Source organism: Oryctolagus cuniculus, chromosome 16 (genome assembly GCF_051225735.1).
Source record: "Oryctolagus cuniculus isolate XC-2025 breed Fujian yellow rabbit chromosome 16, ASM5122573v1, whole genome shotgun sequence".
Classification (NCBI taxonomy): Eukaryota; Metazoa; Chordata; class Mammalia; order Lagomorpha; family Leporidae; genus Oryctolagus; species Oryctolagus cuniculus.
Window position 1 is genome coordinate 58,179,284 of NC_142882.1, and position 21,316 is coordinate 58,200,599.

Below are 21,316 nucleotides of genomic sequence, written 5' to 3' on the forward strand. Positions count from 1 at the left end.
TTGAACTGGTGCCCATATGGGATGCCGGCACTGCAGGCGGCAGCTTTAACTGCTACACCACAGCACTGGCCACTATTATGCATTTTTCTACAAGGAACTATTACAGATATGTGTACAATTGAATTTTGTGGGTTTTACAGGAGGTTTGGAAATACCAAACAAATATTAACTTTAGAAAATTTCCCTACCTTTCTCCATCCCTATAGAGATTGGTAAAGTCTTTCCCCTTTAGTTTATTTGATTTTATTATTTGATTTTTATTTCCAAAAGCAGTAATTTGTGTATTTATAGTATAAATTTATAACACATTTTCCTACTTAGTTTTCTGTTCTCTAAACTCACTGAAATTATATACTCTTCAACAGTTTTATCCATACTCTTCAGCCCTGGAATGTTTTAGGTATTCTGCGTTGAAAAAGTAAGTTACAAACAAAGATTATTTGGCTTACATACTCTATTAGGTAAAAAAAACACACACACACATACACCTTTTTTCTTAAAAATTTTGACAGGTAGAGTTACAGATAGCGAGAGACAGAGAGAAAGGTCTTCCTTCCATTGGTTCACCCCCCAAATGGCCACTACAGCTGGCGCTGCACTGGCCCGAAGCCAGGAGCCAGGTGCTTCCTCCTGGTCTCCCATGTGGGTGCAGGGCCCAAAGACTTGGGCCATCCTCCACTGCCTTCCCGGGCCACAGCAGAGAGCTGGACTGGAAGAGGAACAACTGGGACTAGAACCCGGTGCCCATATGGGATGCCAGCACTGCAGGCAGGGGATTAGCGAAATGAGCCACAGCAAAAAAACTTTTAAAAATTAAATTGTAGGGGCTGGTGTTGTGGTGTAGTGGATTAAACCTCTGCTTGAGATGCTGGTATCCCATATGGATGTCAGTTTGTATCCTGGCTGTTCGAGTTATGATCCAGCTCCCTGCTGATGGTCTGGGAAAATCAGCAGAAGCTGGCCCAAGTTTGTGGGCCCCTGCCACTCACATAAGAGACCTGAATGAAGCTTCTGGCACCAGGCTTCAGCCAGCATTAGCCATTGTGGCCATCTGGGCAGTGAACCAGCAGATGGAAGCTTGTTCTCTCTTTCTCTGTAACTCTGACTTTCATATAAATAAATAAATTGTCCAAAAAATTAAAGTATAATTTAAATTTTTAGTATAAAACTTGAATTGAGGGTACCATTTTTCCCACTAGATAGAACTTTTGATTTATAAAGGGGTTTACTCTTGTAGTATTTTGAACACACCATAGGAGTTTTGTGGTTTTTTTTTGACAGAGTGAGAGAGAGACAGAAAGACAGGTCTTCCTTCCATTGGTTCACCCCCAAATGGCTGCTATGGCTGGTGTGCTGCGCCAATCTGAAGCCAGGAGCCAGGTGCTTCCTCCTGGTCTCCCATGCGGGTGCAGGACCCAAGCACTTGGGCCATCCTCCACTGCATTCCCGGGCCACAGCAGAGAGCTGGACTGGAAGAGAGGCAACCGGGACAGAATCCGGCGCCCCAACAGGGACTAGAACCCGGGGTGCCAGAACCGCAGGTGGAGGATTAGCCAAATGAGCCGCGGTGCCAGCCAAGTTGTTTTTTTTTTTAATACTCCAAAGGGCAATAAGGAATTGTTGCATCCAATTTCAGATGCTGTACAAAAGTTATGATCTTCCTGGATTTAAGCAGCTTTTTAAAAGTCTCATATTCATAATGATTAACTTACCCAATTTGTTTTATAATTAAAAAATTTTTTTTAAGTTTTTTTTTTATTTATTTATTTGACAGGCAGAGTTACAGATAGTGAGAGAGAGAGAGAGGCAGAGAGAAAGGTCTTCCTTCCATTGGTTCACTCCCCAAGTGGCTGCAATGGTCAGAGCTGCGCCGATCCAAAGCCAGAAGCCAGGTGCTTCCTCCTGATCTCCCATGCAGGTGCAGGGGCCCAAGCACCTGGGCCATCCTCCACTGCCCTCCCAGGCCACAGCAGAGAGCTGGACTAGAAGATGAGCAACTGGGACTAGAACCAGTGCCCATATGGGATGCCGGCGCTGCAGGCGGAGGATTAACCAAGTGAGCCACAGCACCGGCCCCCAGAATTTTTAAAAATTCAATAGAATTTTACTTTTATGTTTTTGAGTCACATTACACTCTACACTTTTTTGAACTGTCGTGGGTCTCAATCCATACTGATGAGGATTTTCCAAGTCACACAGTCCTTAGCAGCACAGTCCTTGGCCATTTGGGGGATTTTGTATTGTTTTGCTTACTGTCATGCCTCAATGAGGTAGACATATGAAATAGTCTGTAAGTAAAGGCAAATCTTCTTCACTCCTTTATATTTCAAAAGCAGAAGCTGACTTTTGTATATTTTTCACAAAAAGATATGCCAAGTAAGATTTTTCAATTTGGATAATGTTATTGTCCTGAACTTCTTTTCTCTTTCTTCAGAGGATGTACTGAGTAAAGATGCTGGGGAATGTGCAATATGTCTTGAAGAACTGCAGCAGGGAGATACTATAGCACGGCTGCCTTGTCTATGCATATATCATAAGGGGTAAGTTTCTTTTGATGTTAACCAAGTTGCTAATAGAGTAAAAGGTTGTTGTCACAGTTTCAAACATTGTAGTTAGGGCTGAAAATATTTCTTCAATCAACAACTCCCCCCTCTTTCCTGTGTCCAGTGCATGCGTGTGTGCACGTATACACACACACACAGACACACACAAGCACACATGCACACATGCATCTTAAAAAATAATGGCTTTTTGTTCCTGTTAGGACTAAAACTCAACCCCACATTTGTTTATAGCTAAAAGGTTACCATTTTTAAGTATTTCCTATGATGCAGGCATTGTCCATAGCTTCTTAAATAGGTATGTTGTGAAAGCCTTATGACAGCCTCATTTTATAATTGAGGAAATCAGCTAAGGGACAGTAGGGAATTTCTCCAAGGTTCCATGGCCAATAAATGGCAGAGCTGAGACTGCAGCAGATTTGCAGTCTGCTGGACTCCAAAACCCATCTGGTTTCTTACACAGTCATCTTGCTTTCAGACCAATAAAGGAGAATTGTTATGTAAAAATAAAACAAGGGGTGGACTTTTGGTGCATTGGTCAAGGTGACTGCATCCCATTTTAGAGTGCCTGCATTTGAGTCCCGGCTCTGCTTGATTCCAGCTGCCTTGCTGATGCAAGACCTGGGAGGCAGCAAGTAATGGCTCATGTACTTGGGTCCCTGCCACCCAGGTGAGAGACCTGGGTTGAGTTCTGAGTTCCTGGCTTCAACCTTTCTCAGCCCAATTGTTGTTGGCATTTGGGAAGTGAACCAGTGGATATAGGATCCTTGTCTTTCTGTGTCTGTCTCTCTGCCTTTCAAATAAATATAAGAAAATAATTTTTAAAAACTTTAGAAAAAAAAAGGTAACTAGAAAACAAAACAGCAAACCATAACTTTCAAAACAATGGAGAAATGAGGTAGAATTTTGATTAAAGGTGGTAGTGCAGGAAGCATAGGGAAAACAGAGTAATAACATAAATAAGGAGGCAATAGTAAATCCAAATATATCAGTCATTATAATAAATTTGTATAGCACAAACTCATCAGTTTGAAAAGTTATGGGGGCCAGTGGTGTGGCATGGTGGGTAAAGCCGCTGCCTGCAGTGCCAGTATCACATATGGGCACCAGTTCACGTCCCAGCTGCTCTACTTCTGATCCAGCTCTCTGCTGTGGCCTGGGAAAGCAGTGGAAGGTGGCCCAAGTGCTTGGGCTCCTGCATGTGGGAGACCCAGAAGAAGCTCCTGGTTCCTGGTTTTGGGTCAGCCCAACTCCGGTCATTGCAGCTATTTGGGGAGTAAACCAGCAGATGGAAGACCTCTCTCTTTTTCTCTCTCTCTCTCTCTGCCTCTGCCATTGCCTCTCTGTAACTTTGCCCTTCAAATAAATTAATAAATCTTTTTTTTTTTTTAAAAAGGTGTGATATGTTGTTGATAAGTAACACCCAAGGTTATAGAAAAATATGAAAGTAAAAGGACAGAAAACTGTGTCAAGGTACCTACTAACAAAAAGAAAACTGACAAAGTAAACTAATCAGATAAAGTAAGCTTTATATCAGAATGCATTGTTAGGGATAAATGGACTCACCATGTAATGATATGTTAAATTCTGGGGCAGGCATTTAGCTTTAGAAATTAAGGCACCAATTAAGATTCCCACATTAGATATTGGAGTTCCTGGGTTCAGCACTGCCTCTACCTCCTGATTCCAGCTTCCTGCTGTTACTGCCCTTGAGTGGCAGCTGGTGATACAGTCAGGTGATTGGATTCCTGCGACCCTGGTGGGAGATAGGCCCACAGAAACAGTTTGGTAAGATAACAGACATCCAGACAGCACCATGTTAACAATCTTACATTCTTTCAAAAAGGACAAAAAGAAGTCCAACTGCTTGGGACACCCACATCCCATATTGAAGTGCAAGGATTTGAGTCCTTAACTCCACTTTGAGTTCCAGCTTCCGGCTAGTACATGCTGTGGGAGGTAGCAGCTGATGCCTCCCATTTGGGATACCTGGGTTGAGATCCTGTCTCCCAGCTTTGACCCGGCCCCACTCCAGGTATTGTAGGCATTTGAGGAATGAACCAGCAAATGGGAGATTTCTGTCTCCCTACCTTTCTAAAAAGTTAATTAATTTTTTTTATTTTTTATTTTATTTATTTATTTATTTGACAGGCAGAGTGGACAGTTAGAGAGAGAGAGAGAGAGACAGAGAGAAAGGTCTTCCTTTTGCCATTGGTTCACCCTCCAATGGCCGCCGTGGCCGGCGTGTTGCGGCCGGCGCACCGCGCTGATCCAATGGCAGGAGCCAGGTACTTATCCTGGTCTCCCATGGGGTGCAGGGCCCAAGCACTTGGGCCATCCTCCACTGCACTCCCAGGCCACAGCAGAGAGCTGGCCTGGAAGGGGAGCAACCGGGACAGAATCCGGCGCCCCGACCGGGACTAGAACCCAGTGTGCCGGCGCCACAAGGCGGAGGATTAGCCTAGTGAGCCGTGGCGCCGGCATAAAGTTAATTAATTAAAAAGAAACTTTATTGAAAGATCTAAAATGTGTTGGCGGCCGGCTGTTAGGCCCTGCACCTGCATGGGAGACCAGGAGGAGGCACCTGGCTCCTGCCATCGGATCAGTGCGGTGCGCCGGCCGCAGCGGCCATTGGAGGGTGAACCAACGGTAAAGGAAGACCTTTCTCTCTGTCTCCCTCTCTCTCACTGTCCACTCTGCCTGTCAGTAAATAAATGAATAGAATAGAATATGTTGGCGTACCCTGTGTGGACAGGAGGACTCACAGCTATCAAGGTATCATTTCACCCCAAGTTATGTAATTAATACTCTATCAGTCAAGTCCTATTATAGTTTATATAATCAGACCACCTGATTCTAAAAATACATATGGATCAAAGAATAATCAAAACACTCATAAAAAAGATGTCCATGTTGCCAGGGGTTGTTGTGCTGAGCAAATTTATCATTAAGACAGTATCAGTTTGATAATTTGGAAATGGTACATTTTGGGGATCGGCATTTGCGGTTCAGCGGGGTAAGCCACTGCCTACAGTGTGGTTCAGGTCCCTGTCGTTGCACGTGGGAAAGCCATAGAAGATAACCCAAGTGATTGGGCCCCTGTACATGGTACATGAGGATGAAGCTCCTGGCTTCAACCTGGCCCAGCCCTAACATTGCAACCATTTGGGAAGTAAGCCAGTGGGTGGAAGATACCTCTTTGTCTCTCCCTCTCTCCCTGTAACTCTGCCTTTATAAGTAAATCTTAGAAAAGAAAAAAGCCACTGGAACAGAGGGGAGTCCATAAATACTCCTGGCTGTATGGAAAACAGTATAGTGTGGAGGTTAAATCATGGATTCTGGAGTCAGGACTCCCAGGATTTGATTCTCACCTCCTCTACTCATTCACTGTGCTCCTGGTCAAATCACTTAATTTGTTTCCCTCTCATTCTATAAAATGAGGACAGCAGTACCAACTTTATAGAATTATAAAGGTTTAAGCAAGTTCAGTTTTGGAACTGAGGCAAATATTGTGGCACAGTGGATTCAGCCTCTGTTTGGGACGCCTGTATACCATATTGAATTGCCTCTGCTTCCAATCCAGCTTCCTACGAGTGCTCCTGGGAAGCAACAAATGATGGCGCAAGTATTTGGGTCCTTGCTACCCACATAGGACACCTGGCTGGAGTTCCTGGATCCTGGCTTCCACCTGGCCCAACCCTAGTTATTGTGGGCCTTCGGGGAATGAGCCAGCAGATGGAAGATCAGTGTCTGTCTGTCTGTCTGTCTATCTCTCTTTCTCTCTTTCTCTTTCTCTTGATATGTGTGTGTGGTTTTGTTTGTATGTGTTTGTGTGTGTGACTCTCCCTTTCAAATAAATAAACAAAACTTTAAAAAGCTTGGAATGTGGAGGCACCTAGTAAGTAATGTAAAGTGTTTGAGTACATTAAGAAATGATTTGCTAGTGATGATATAGCAGTAGAGTAAGGAAAGAACAGATTGTTATAAATGGTGTTAGGATCAGTTGGTTATTGTATGGAAAAACAGCTGAATCCCTATCTTAAATCTCAGAAATCAATTCCAGGTTGACTAAATGCATACCTATAAAATGAAAACCTGAAGTGACAGGGAAGTGCTTTTGACCTCCTAGTAAGGAATTATTTTGTTTTAAATGAACCACTCCCCTCCAAAAAAAGAAAAGCTTGAAAGACTTATATTCCCCCCGAAAAAAGCTTCAAAGGTAACTTTGTCTATATTAAAATTTTAAAATTACTTGAATCTTGACTCTGCAGAAAAGTAACAAACTACATCTTAGAATGTTATCAAAGGTTTTATATATAAAATAATGTTTTCTTTCAGTGATTTTTCTGTAATATCTCCCTAATACATTTTAAAAATTTAGAGTGCGTATGCAAAAATTAGAAAAAGTATGTTACTCAATTGTATCATTTATATAAGCTTCTTAAAATTAATTAATTTGGGGGTAGAAAGAGCTCCCATTCATTGTTTCATTCTCCAAGTGTCTGCAGTGGCAGGAATCCAACAAGGTTTAGGACTGGGGCAGAAGCTGGGAGCCAGGACACTTAATTTAGGTTTCCTGAGTATCAAGAACCCAATTACCTAAGCCATCATCACTGCCTCCCAAGGTCCGCATAGTGGGAAGTTATAGTCAGGAGCCAGAGCCAGATAATGCAGTTTGATACTTTGATATGTGATATGGGTAGTGTGCCTTAGCCACTAGGCTAAACACTCGCCCCTTATATAAAATTTTAAACATAGGAACAGTACTGGATACTGTTTTGGAATACACACATACATAGTTACAAAGTAAAAAATGCCTAGGAATGGAAAACACCAGATTCAGAATAGTGAGTTCATAATGGTGCTAGGTGAAGGGAATATAATATTTTAAATAGTCAGTGAAAATTATTTAGAACAGAACATAGGTGGATTGCTAGTAGTTTATGTGAAAAGGACCTGGGGTTTTAAGTGATTCTTTTCTCCTGATGGGGTAAAATTACATGGTAAAAGAAGGGGCACCCATTTCAGATCACATAGGCACTATTCAGATGTACTGTGAATTGCTAACATAGCTGGAGTATTTTGTTCCATTCTCAGGACTTTAAGACGTGTTCTGGTAGAGCAGGGGACTTTTGAAGTAGTGGAGACAGACTGAAAACATTGACCTGAACCAAACTGGGGATGTGCTTAGAGAACAAAACTCTTAATGGCTATAGACATTGCAAGAATAATGCGGATGAGATGCATTACTGTTTTCTTTTTAATTCAGTTATTTTTTAAGTGAAACACTTTTTTTTTTTTTTTGGGGACAAGCAGAGTGGACAGTGAGAGACAGAAAGAAAGGTCTTCCTTTTCCATTGGTTCACCCCTCAATGGCCACCGTGGCCAGCGCACTGTGGCCAGCGCACCATGCTGATCCAAAGCCAGGAGCCAGGTGCCTCCTCCTGGTCTCCCATGCCGGTGCAGGGCCCAAGCACATGGGCCATCCTCCACTGCCTTCCCGGGCCACAGCAGAGAGCTGGACTGGAAGAGGAGCGACCGGGACTAGAACCCGGTGTGCCAGCGCCGCAGGTGGGAAGGATTAGCTTATTGAGCCGCGGTGCTGGCCTAAGTGAAACATTTTTTTAAATTTTTTGAATTTATTTGAAAGGCAGAGGGATGAGGCAGGCAGAGAGATCTTCTATAAGCTGGTTCACTTCCTAAGTGCCCACAGCAGTCAGATCTGGGCCAGGTAAAAACCTGGAACTCAGTCTGAGTCTCCTACATGGTGGCTGGGACCCAAGTACTCGGACCATCATCTGTTGTCTTCCAGGATGTACAGTAGCAGGAAGTTGTACTTGGAATTGAAGCCAGGACTTCAACTCAAGCACTCAGATATGTGGGTGTCCCAGGTGGCATCTTGAGTACTGCCCCCATCTATACTTTCCATCTACCAAACCAACCTGTTAGGAAATAAGACTGATAAATACAAACTTTCCCTTTCAGTGTATTGGCTAAGCCTGCCATATCTGAGTTTGAAGTGCATCACTAATGAAAATGTAGAGCAGTTTGAATTCTGCTTGGGTGCCTTATTAGCTGTTGGGCAAGTTACTTAACCTTGGAAGAGCTTGGTTTTAGTCACCTCTCAGGGAGCTGTGAATTAGGACTTGTGCTCTATGGAAACTTTCTGTGTTGTACAGTAGGGTACCCACTAGCCATATTGCTGTTGAGAATTTGGAATGTGTCAATTGTGGTTGAGAAACTGAAATTTTTACTACATTTTAAACATTAAATAACCACGTGTAACCCTTGTCTATTTTATTGTACAGTGCAGATTTATAATTGTTTAATTTTATGTACCCTAATGTTTAACTTCTAATAACATCATTAAATAGTTTATAAATGCAATTGATCGTATTTATTTGTGTGTGTATATATTGCAAGATAGGACAGAATATGTTCAGTAATTAAATATAATTTTAAATGATTTTAATATTTATGATATAAACAGTTGATATAGGTACATAAGTGACTATTTTGAAAAGAAAAATCTCCAAATTTATCACTTTTGTATATTTGTAAAGAGGTAGTTCTTCAGGTTTTGTTTTTGAAGTAATTTTCTTTGAACTTAAAATAATTTATTGTAAAATTTTGTAAAGATCTTTTCTTTAATGGCTTAATCAAAATATAATAAACGTACCCCCTTTAGATTTTTTTGTAACGGTGAAGTTGAGAAGTAAGTATTATGATGACTGTCATGATATAAATAATTAAACGTAAGTATTTCCATTTTTTCCTGATTTTGTTCTTTCCTAGGTGTATAGATGAATGGTTTGAAGTAAATAGATCTTGCCCTGAGCACCCTTCGGATTAAACATTGATTCCTGTTTTATAGGTAATTCTCCCTTTTGTTGTAATTGCTCTTTAAAAGTGTTGTCTTGAACTACACATCCTCAGCCATCATTTGTATTCATTTACTCCCTGAGGCAAGTGAGGGAGTGTATATATGTGGGAGTGTATGTTCCAGATACTTTGTTAGACTACTATGTAGAAAACTCACACTCAAAAATACACTGAAATAACTTTCTTGATTTGTGCATAAAATCAGATACTGAATGTTAACATTCTTGGTACTTCAAGAACACATTTGCCTGTTGAATTTTAGGTGATTACTGAAAAAAGTACATGAAGTACATATCAAGACTTCATTTTTCCAGTGACAAACCTTTGGATCTGAGTAGTTAAATTCCATGATTTTAATATATATAATAAAATATAACATATTTTAAATATGTAAAGCTTTTTTATGGGATTCATCCCTCAAAATGATTTAAGAAAAAAAAGAAGCAGGTTCCACATCATCTAGCTAGGAGGTAGAGTCAGATTTCATACTCCTATCCAAAACTTCCTAGCTTGTACAATTGTATTATTCTGATTATTTAGCATTATCATGTGTCAGGCATTGTTCTAACCATTTTAGTAATTCATTTAATTGTCATCCTGCCCCTTTGAGCTCTTATTATGCAGTTGAGGAAATGAGGTACACAGAGGTTAAGAAACATAGCTTGTCAGGCTCACGTAGCTTGATGGGTGGAGATGGGATTTGAACACACATCCTGGCTCCCAAGACTGTCAGCACGTTGAGGCACCAGGTGGAAGCATTACCTTCTAAAGTTGTGTCACAAATTTGTTCATTCAGTTCAGTCACCTACCTATATCTGCAGCGTGTAATAAAGCCCTTGTCTATATAGTAGGAAAAAAGGGAATTCTAAAACCAAATAAAGAATTCGTTTTGCTCTGCTGATTTAGCTTGTGGTTCTGCACTATCTGAAAATGTTTAGCGAATTGAACGGAAGCCTCACTTGAGAACTGCTTTTTCTCATACTCCATGAAGTAAATTAAATGGCATTATTCAGCTTTGAAAAGTAAAGGTTAACTTAATTACCGTCTTCCAATATATGGAAAGCTTTTATGAGGAAACTTGCAGAAAAGACAAAGCATTGAATTTTCACCTCGGGGCCGAATGTTTTTAGCCAATCCTGGAGCGGTCTGAAGGAGTTCACACTTCTGTGTTCTCCACTGGAGACATTTCCGGACAGCAGTCTTTTCTGAATGGCTGAGACTGAAGGTAGAGAACCAGACCAGATAGCATCCAGAGAGGTAACTTACCCTCAGTTACGGCAGTGGGAATGAGCACTTGAGTGCAGACCTCTCACACAGCAGTAAGCTCCTGTAAGTTGTGAAAACCGCAGAAAACAGGTTACTACAGACTGAGCTGTGCTTCGCTCAGATCAGGCCTGGCACCCTTTCAACAGGAATTGCAGTACGATTGCTGGCAAGAGCAGTGTAACAGTGGAGTGGTGTTCGGAGTCTGTGTACCATGTGTTTGATTTCACTGTGAAAAAGGGTTGTGAAGAGGAAGATGCTTTGGAATGCCTTCAGTGCCTTCCTGGAGCTAGGTCAATAAAGTGAAGCTGTGGCTAGGGTAACAGAAGCATTTTCAAAGAAGTGCTGCAAACGAAGCTAACAAAATGAAATTTTCATCTTAGTATTTTAGGTGCCAACATAATACCTCTAAATCCTTCACCAAAAGTACAATGAGTCTTTAAAGTCTTAGTCCTTGCTCAGGCTGCTATAACAAATGCCTTAGATGGGTCTTTGGAAACTAGAGATGTGTGGCTCACAGTTCTGGAAGGCGCCCCAGGTCTAGTTTCTGGCGAGGACTCCTTCATCTGTGGAGAGGACAGCAGGCTGCCTCGCGTCCTTTGATACGGGCACTAATGCCACCCATGAGGGCTCTGCGGACACGGCACAGTACTCTCACACTGGAGACGAGGTTCCACATTCATGTTCTGAGAAACATGAACATTCGGGTCATAGAGAGTTGGTTAAATTTTTGTATGTGTAAGATGGAATTTTATGATGTACATTTTTTCTTTTGTGGTCTTGTCACTAACTTTTTTATTTGCTGTCACAGTGAGCTTATGGGATACATAGAATATGCAGCTCATAGGCAATATGCATTCATATGTTGGTCTTAAATAACATTTCTGTTCCTTCATGCTATGAATCATTGTTATCTTTGTATTTTTATTTATTTACTTATATGTGGAGCTCGAGTTTGAAATGTCTAGTCATCTGCGCACAGAAATCTGAACCAATGAGGTCTGCCTCTAAGCCCTAAAGAGTCATTTTTAAGAACTTAGAAGGGCCAGCTCTGTGGCATAGTGGGCAAAGCCTCCACCTGCAGCACTGGCATCCTATATGGGCACCGGTTGGAGTCCTGGCTGCTCCTCTTCTGATCCAGCTCTTCGCCATGGCCTGGAAAAGCAGAAGATGGCTCAAGTCCTTGGGCCCCTGCACTTGTATAGGAGACCTAGAAGAAGCTCCTGTCTCCTGGCTTTGGATTGGCCCAGATCTGGCATTGTAGCCATTTGGTGGGGAGTGAACCAGCAGATGGAAGACCTTTCTCTCTGTCTCTTCCTCTGTCTGCAACTTTACCTCTCAAATAAATTTAAAAAAAATCTTTTTTTAAAAGATTTTTATTTATTTACTTGACAGGCAGAGTTACAGACAGTGAGAGCCTGCATGTGTGACTGGTGTCAAAGAAGGGTCTGACAGGGGAATTCAAGGAGTCAAAATATCTCCATGAGGGAACTCTTCAGAATTTGCATTTTACTCCAGACAGCCTGTAGATTTCTCTATATAGTGAGGAAACGGGGAGGTGATCAACAGACTGTAAAGATTATCAGTCTTCACACAGAAATGTTCTCATATTCTATCAGTGTTAGTCTCTTACCCAGGAATCCTTACAGACGCTGAAGCCCAGGCCCCAGAGTCGTTCACACCCAGCTTCCACAAGTGTTTCCGGAGGTGACACCCACAGCTCTGCCAGAAGCAAAACAGATGTCAGAATCCAGAAATGGATCCTGATGGTCAGCTTCTCATTGTCAAGTAGCCTGATATTGTAATTGATAATTTAATTATTGAAAGAAATCAGTACTTTTAAAGCAATCGAACTTGTTTATCAGTCCAGTGATGGAGTCTGTACTGAGCTCAAGATTTGCAGGCTGGTTTTTGGATTCAATCCTTATCAATATATCTCTGAAATCCTGGAGCAGCTCCACATCTGTTTTTTTTTTGTTGTTGTTGTTTTTAAGTATTTATTTACAGAGTTACAGAGAGGCAGAAGAGAGAGAAAGAGGTCTTCCATCTGCTGGTTCACTCCCCAGGTGGCTGCAACCACCACAGCTGGGCTGATCTAGAGCCAGGAGTTTCTTATGGGTCTCCCACATGGGTGGAAGGGCCCAAGGACTCGGGCCATCTTCTGCTGTTTTCTCAGGACATAGAAGAGAGCTGGACTAGAAATGGAGTAGCCAGGACTCGAACCAGCAGCCACATGGGATGCCAGCACTGTAGATGGTGGCTTTACTGCTGTGCCACAGTGCCGGCCCATTTATGGCACGTTTCTTCCATTCTTTATACATTTCTTTCAGCTGATCTCTTCATTCATTCTGGCTTCATTTCGCATGAACTGTTGCAACAGCTTCTCATCTTCTTTCTCCAGCCTCTGTGTACTCAGAGACCTGGATGCATGCTCCTGCGTGCATCCCCACTCTCCCCTTTCTGTAGCTGCTCCGGAACATCCACAGGCTGATACTGCTCTCATTTGGGTTTCTCTGAGGTTGAGTCTTTTCTCAAAAGACCTCATTTACTTGAAAAGTGACCCGCTGTATTCCTCAGCAGCCACATCAACGGGGCTGTCTGTGAGTCAAAGCAGAGCACACGCAGCAGGCTCCTGTCCCACACCAAAGACCTTCTTTGTCTCCTTGGAGGTCCTACACGTATGCTTCTCAGAATTCAGGAACTAGTGGAGACGAGCCTTTCTGGCAGGGGACACCAGGTTTCTCAAATGAATATTTGTTTTCATGTCTTTCTGCCGTGATGATTCCTTGCACGCTGGACATCGGGCAGGACGTTGGGCTTCTTCACAGGAGAGAGAGAGACAGGGCCTACAGAAACTGTGGCCACAGTGAATGGGGACAGTGCAGGCAGATGAAGCAGCTGAGTTCTTTCTGAAAAACTTGGGGGGGCCGGTGCCACGGCTCAATAGGCTAATCCTCCGCCTTGCAGCGCCGGCACACCGGGCTCTAGTCCCAGTCGGGGCACCGGATTCTGTCCCGGTTGCCCCTCTTCCAGGCCAGCTCTCTGCTGTGGCCCGGGAGTGCAGTGGAGGATGGCCCAAGTGCTTGGGCCCTGCACCCCATGGGAGACCAGGAGAAGCACCTGGCTCCTGCCATCGGATCAGCGTGGTGTGCCGGCCGCAGCACGCTGGCCGCGGCGGCCATTGGAGGGTGAACCAATGGCAAAAGGAAGACTGTTCTCTCTGTCTCTCTCTCTCTCTCACTGTCCACTCTGCCTGTCCAAAAAAAAAAGACTTGGGGGATGTCTGAGTCCATTTCTCTAAGGACTGTATCTGCGGTCTCACCAACATTGATGTAGAAATCAAAGTATGAAGCCAGTTCAGGGATCAGTTCAGCCCTCTCTGTGGTGCTGGTTGCTGGCAAATTTCTGAAGCCTCCCGGGCGGCTCCAAAGGAGGTGTTCAGGTTTTAGAGCACAGCCTAAATGTCCACCGTAAGAATTTAATGAAAAACTGAAGTAGAGCTGCATAAACGCATGAATATCTGACATCTTGATTAGTTAAGAAATTGTCTACTGTTTTTATTTTGGACTTTGTAGTTACTTGGAGAGAGACTATGAAATAAATTGTATGTGAGCGTGTTCATGTTCTCTGGTGTAGTCTTTATTGTGGGTGAATGACTGATGCGTATTGGCTATTTTTGTGACTATTTTAAACTTTGGCCTTTATTTGTCTTGATCTGTTCTTCCGCAGGACACTAATTTAATAAATTTCTAAAATAGAAGGGTATGAACATCTTAAAGCAATGTCTGGGGAAATGGATATTGCATTTTGATTTGTATTACTATTATGATCACTGCATACATTTATCTATTTTTTACACAGGTTTTCTTGTCTTTTCAAGATACTTGAAAAATCGAGAGGATATGAGAATCTGTCTCTGGATACACAGAAGCCTGAGTTCTGTGAGATGTGGTGATACAGAGAAGGACAGCGTGCAGGAGAGCAGTGCTGTCGCACGCAGATGGCACACTTAGCACAGAACTCAGAGCACCAGACCCACAGAGAAAGGACACACAGGGATTCTGAAAATGCTGCACATCCCTTACTAGTCATCCACATAGGTACACTGAGAAACATTTTGTATTCCGACGCCAAAGTTAACTGCTTTAAAAGTTGATTTACTTTTTATTAAGTTCTCTAGAGCTGCGCAACTCATTGTGTTATGGTTTGTTCTCCTTTTCTAGTTTGGGGTCTCTTTTCCCCAGTGTAATGTTTCTGCATTCATCTATTCTTAAATTGCAAACCACATAATTCTCATAAATTAAAGTCTTAAATGTGAAACCAAGAAATGTAATCAAGCAGTAAAATGTTCTCTGAATGAAGACTATGATCTCAAGTTCTTCCATTTTCCCCCCAAGAGTGGAAAATAGACTTCTACATAGGAAAGCTAAAATGTGTTAGTATTTTTAAATTAAAGGTTTAATATTATCAGAATGTAGTCCAAAGAGTAAATCAAATTGCATAATTACATCTTAATTAAATGTGGCATTGTCTACTGAACTGCAGTTTATGGAATATGTCGTTTCTTCTTAAATAAAACTGCCCAGCAGTTACTCAGCAGTGAATCATCTTGCAGCTATGCAACTTTTCCAGAAATATGAATTACCAGTTTTAAGTACTGCCAGATATAATAACTTTGTTTTAACGGGTATTTTTTGTTTATTCTTTTCATGTAATTATTTTATTGTACTTTGCATCTCCAGGCAGTTTTCTCAAATTTGGGTCAAGTGTTTAGTAGTTTGTAAACATAATAACTTATGAAAAGGGTAAACTAAAACTTTCTGGGGTGGAGCCTGGAATAATTTGAGGGATATTTTATATACCTTTAAAAATCAGAATTGTGATGCCAGATTTATAGCAATTTGCATCTTTAATTTTCCAGATACTCTGGAGATTAGCATTTGATAAATGATTTTTAAAGCAAATATGATAATTTTGTTAATTTATAATTTATTAATGTTATTACTGTAATTGAAAATGTTATAAAGACTTTAAATTCAGTCATATAGAAAGAAATGTATTAAGCAAAATTATGTGAATAAATATCCCCATAAAATATATCTGAATGGTTAAAAATACTGGAAGAGAGCTATCAAGGCTACAATAGTGAATGTCTTTTTCTTTTCTTTTTTTTTTAAATATCAAAAATACCAGTAAGAAAGTTTGGTGTTTTCAACATAGGGAAAATGTTATCAGTTATTAGGCAGTGCACTTTACTTGGTATAATTGAAAGTTGCACTATTTCCTTATTTTAAGCTTTCTTTTATGTATTTAAGTATAGCTTTTTTATTTAATGCTGCTCTTCTCTGAATTTTTTTCTCTATTGCTTCTGTTTCATATTTTTTACAAGGGCAAATACAGGAGCAACTGCTGCTACCCATTAAAATTTGTATATTATAAATAATTAAAAGAATTTTTAATTGCTTTCTGTGTGATTTGAGACTGGATAACATTTTCCCTAAGGCTACGCTGTGAAATGCCTTTTGTCAATGCTGCAATTGCTCAGAGAATCCAAGACCTCCATTGTGACAGCTGACAGCACAGTTCGCATAGGTGCTTCTCAAGTAGTTTTGGAAAATACTCCTCCCTCGAGGGAAATAGTCTTTCCTTCCATTCTTTCTGTTACCATGAAATCTTAATTTGAATCCATTTTATTTCACACTTTGAATTTTGTGAGCTTTCACACTCTTCCCTCCCCTGAGTAAACGCTTTTAGGATGTAAAGAACCAATTTGTTTTCTACTGTTGGTATGTTACTGTGATCATGATAATTTTGTTGTCTTCCTTTCTTAAAAGACATTTATTACAGCTGTGGTAATCAGCTGTTTCTGTTCTCCTGGGAGTTGATTTTCTGCTACAGGTTTTGACGTGTGCTGCTTAAGTTCACCTCTTCTCCTTTGTTTTCTCTGTCTTCCTAGACTAGCCTCTGTCATAAGCTTCTGTGCTGTGGCTGCTCCTCTGGTTTTAGAGAAAGCTCAGCGTTTGTCAGTTGCTGCTTGATTATTATATTTGTCTCAAACAGTAGTTACTTAATCTGTTTAGAACAATCCCTTTTTTGTTAAAATTTACAAGGTGGCATTTTTACTTTAAATTCCATCTGCAATGCCTTCCTAAAAAGAATTTAGAAAATGGAAAAAAAAGTTTATAAAGCCCAAGTGCTCCAATTTTTAATCTCAGTCGTTACTCTGGAAAATATTATAAGTAGTATTCTATTTAATGTCACTTATAATATTTGCAAATCCATATACAGATACAGAGTAGTGTAAGAAAGACATAAAATCATGTTAGATTTTTAAATATTTAGCTGAAACTGTAGACAACTAAATATTATAGAGACATAATAAAGATTGAAAGCTTTGATTTTCTTTTCAAGTGGGGTATGGCTTTCTAGAATCTTCCTAAGTAATCTTCATGTGAGATCACCTGCGTGTGTATGGAAAGCAGTATGTTCTCAGATTTCATTTTTGTGCCTCTCTGCCTCTGTAGTGGACTGATCACCAGTTTTGACTCATCTTTCTTGGTAGGGCACTTTGTAAAATTTGCCCTTGCCAGAATGTTGAAGAGACAGTAAAATTATACTCTTACTTTTGGCTGCTTGCCAGAGAAATAGAGTAAGCTTGGTCTTAATATATGTTTCTCAGATTTGGTTACAAATCAGTTTATAGATTGTATATTAAGAGATGTTTATGGTTGCAATATTAATAGTGGTTTTTATAATTGATATTTTGTGATCACAAAAACAAGATTTAAAGTTATGTTAACTTTGCATTACATATAGCTTTTGACTTCTTAATGCACATCTTATACTTTAAATGCTGTGCTGCTGTTGCCTTTTTCGCCCACCAGTCCAAAAATGACTGACAGCCGCCTTGCGCACATCTGCAGTGTGCGTCTCCTAAAGAGTGCAGTCTGAGTCAGTTCACCCAAGTGGCCGATTCCTTTGCAAAGTTTGTTGGGCTCACAGCTGTGTTTCTGTGTTTGGGTATAGTAAAGTTTAAGGGCAGTCATTAGATAATGATACTGTAGCAAGCAGTGGGGATGTTCCTGTAAATGAAAGATGATAAATTCCATGTAAGTGTTACTTAGCTTCACGCACTGACTTAGTGAAAGAAGGGGATTTTCCCAGCAGTGGGCTACATTTGAACAAAGCATGAGACTGCCTGAAACTTGAGAATAATTGAGTTATCATCTAATTGACATCCACACTATGCATTGATGATATCTAAAGTATTCTCAGAGGAAGTTTCCCTATAAATCAGATTGTCAGAAACTATTTAAAACTACCAAGAGGCCAGTGATGCTTATGTGAGTTATATGAGAACTACGCTATATATAGCTGCAGGAGATCTTACAGTTCATTTGGGCCATTTTCTTGCAATTTTGATTTATCCTAAGATGAACTCTGTGTGTACTGACAATGGATGATTAGATGTGAAGTATACCTTGTCTTAATGTATAGATATTTTTCTTAGTTAAAAAAAATTCTAGCATGCCAGTTATCTTATCTTTGGCCCATTCCCTGTTATTATTTTTTTTTCTTTAGAATTATCCTTGCTGTGTTGTGAATAGCAATAGTTAAATTGTATCTACCATCTTTCTCTGCCATATCTTCTCATTTTGAAACTAAATTGCTGCTTGGTCCACTCCTAATAGCATTTATATTCAGGAACAGCTGGTAAAACTTTTGGTAATAACTTACACAGACAGTACTCTGAATACCAGATCTGTGAATGGTATACTTGAGCCAGGAAGCTGAATATCCTCTTTATGGTCACAAAATTCCTTCTTTAAATGAGAAATACCTTGTCTCCTAAGTCAGCTGATTCTCTGTGGAAAGTAAAAGGCATTAAAGAAAACCAAATATAGTAATATTTAGTTGTAGTTGAAAATGCAGCATTACAGTAGTTAAGGGAGTTGGTTACTTTCAGATGTTTAAGCTTTCATTAATTTTAGACCAATGATTAAAATGAGATAGATTTTTAGCTGTTTATTCCTAATACTCAAAAGAACAGCATGGCATAAACTAACATCCCAAATGAAAAAAATGGAAGTGACTTTGCAGTCTCTGTTTATCAATAGTCTTTCTTAGCTCTGCCCTGTGCTGTGGAGCCACTGTCAGGGCCCAAGTCTTGGTGACAGAAGTATCTAAATTCTCCCATTACAAATTCTTCAGGCCTTCCTTTTCTGACTTGGATATGTTGAATAGGTACTGGTGATTTATGTTTGATAGCTGTATACCGTTAGTAAAGCTGGTGCCAGAATCTTAAAACATGTAATTGCCAAGTCAGTAGCATTTAAGTACCCATGTGCATAGAATGCAGTTAGCAGACCCTGTGGGGAGATGCAAAAGAGATTTTAGACTTAAGTGATGACACACATAATCAGTTCATACATTTTACTTCTTTGCAGTGTTTTTTTAATTTGAGTTTCATTGTTTGAAAGTCATAATAGATAATAATAGTAATAATAATTTCCTCTGTTGCTTTATTCGTGGTTTCCAAAACACTTCTGTAATTATCTCTTAATTTCTCCTATTTGAAAGTATTTTCCTGTTAAATAAAATATCAAAAGCATCAATCACAAGAAACAGAAAGTGTATCAGTAATAACTTGTGTTAGTATGTTCTAAACTGAAATGGGACAATTCATTATTGACATTTTAATAAATAAAACTTCTAAATGATCTTGATAAATTTTCCCTTTTTTAGATGTAGAAAATAAAAGAATACTTTGAAGGAATTTGTCATAATCCTCCCTTATGTCTAGAAGTTGATGTTACATTACAATAAAACAAAAATATCTCAATGCTGAAAAATCACCATAAATAACTGATGTTATGGCTTCTTTATTTTCGTATGCACTTGACCATAAAATTGAATCCAAAATTAAGTACAATTCTGTAATGACCTAAGAAATGACTGTTGTAGTTATAATGGAAAAATAGGTTTTCATTGTAACCGTAAGTAAAGATGTACTCTGAAATTTTAAATTTAAAACTTATTTGTAAATTTTGTAACTGAAATGTGACTGGAGAGCTCTTAAGTTTTGGGGACAGATGATCTAGTACATAATCATAACTTTTAAATTTAGTTGTATATTTGGTAACATTCCATTATGTTTTAAAAAAGAAGAGGAAATCTTTTGTGAAGCACAGCTTTCCTGATGAGTTGAGTTTTGCAGTGAGGTGGTTAAGAACATGGGTTCTGGAGCCAGACTGCCTGTCCTAGCCATCTCTGAAGATCAGGCAGCATGGTTTCTCTGTGCCCCACCTTTGTAAAAGGAAGTAATAACCCTATTTCACACGTCAGGGTTGTTGTAGTCAGTGGAAAGGTACATTTGTGCAAGACTAGACACATAGTAAACACTTAATGATGTTAGTGGCTATTATAAACAGTAGAAATATTTATATCCATTTATGAACAATTTTTGTACTCTCCAGTCATGAGGTATAGTAGTAATATATAAGACTTTAACTGATGTGTGTAAAGAGGCATGGGTATAATAAAGAACATTATGGGTTGTGATTCCTGCTGTTACTGCAGCCTAGTAATAAAAAGCAGCTATACATTAGGCACTACTTGATTCTGTGGACTGCAACTGACCAACAAAATAGCAGTGAAATACAACTGACCCTGCAATCGAGAGAATGACATATGCTCTGAGAAGACATAGACATCAGCTGTTTTGAAGGCACAAAGAAGAGTTAGTAAACTCAGACTAGGCAACAGAATGATTAAAGCCTTTAGAACAACAACAAAAATCATAGCCTAGGGTATGTGGATAAAGGAACATGTGAAGTGGAAATTTGGGAAGGGTTTTCATATGCAAAAATTTGAGAAACACATAACAGTCTTGGAGAGCTACTGTGTTTAGAGAGGTAAGCAAACAACAAGTCATGAAGAAATGTGTGTGCCAAGCTGATTAAGCAAGACTCTGATTCTAGAGGAATGAGACTGGAGGCAGAGAAATCTGTTAGAAAATGTATAGTGTTTCAGGCATGGTGCTGAGAGACTGAACTACAGCAATGGCACTAGGTAAAGCAAAGACAAAAGAACTTAATGGTTTAGGAAGCAGAGTTGACTCATCTTGGCAACCGTTTGGATTTAAGGGATCAGAGACAAGACCTGGACAACTTCTTGTTCTTTTCCGACAGCTTGAAGGGTTAATTTCTACCTGGGAAAAGGTGATTATGCTTGTAGTATCTGCTGGAGAAACAGAGATCAGGAACACCAATTCTAAAATGAAGGAATTGGATCTTGAGGGGCAACAGATCCTTGAGAGAGTAGCTGGACAAGGATAATTGGCAAGTTGTGGGAAAGCGAGCGGTGTGTGTCTGTGTTGTGTGTGTCTGTCAGACCCCACAAATGCCCCAGCAGTGGTTCACACTAAGCTAGCAGCAACAGCTCCTTAGTTGAGTTGGATTGCCCCTGGTATCCCCTGGCTCCTGAGCTCTGTACACCATTAGAATGGGGCGGTCTTTTCCCAGGTTGCTTAGAGAATATGCTGAGATGCACTTTGAATCATTCTTGGGGGTTTTCTCTTTGATAGACTTGTCCCATATCCTTTCCATTGC

The 21,316-nt window shown here is 40.2% G+C and overlaps 1 protein-coding gene across 3 annotated transcripts in view; it reads left to right on the forward strand.

The window, feature by feature from the left end:
- Positions 1-19,568, forward strand: part of ZNRF2 (zinc and ring finger 2) — a 98,223-nt gene extending 78,655 nt beyond the window's left edge. For 2 of the 3 annotated variants that reach the window (XR_016223002.1, XM_070059696.2), the window contains 3 exons: positions 2,435-2,540; positions 9,357-9,435; positions 14,568-19,568. Coding sequence is in view for 2 of the 3 variants with exons in the window: in XM_070059696.2 (XP_069915797.1) it covers positions 2,435-2,540; positions 9,357-9,414 (164 nt within the window). In the remaining variant the exon portion in view is untranslated. The remainder of the gene's footprint in view (positions 1-2,434; positions 2,541-9,356; positions 9,436-14,567) is intronic. The other variant, XM_070059697.2, reaches the window with a different exon arrangement.
- Positions 19,569-21,316: the final 1,748 nt, after the last annotated feature.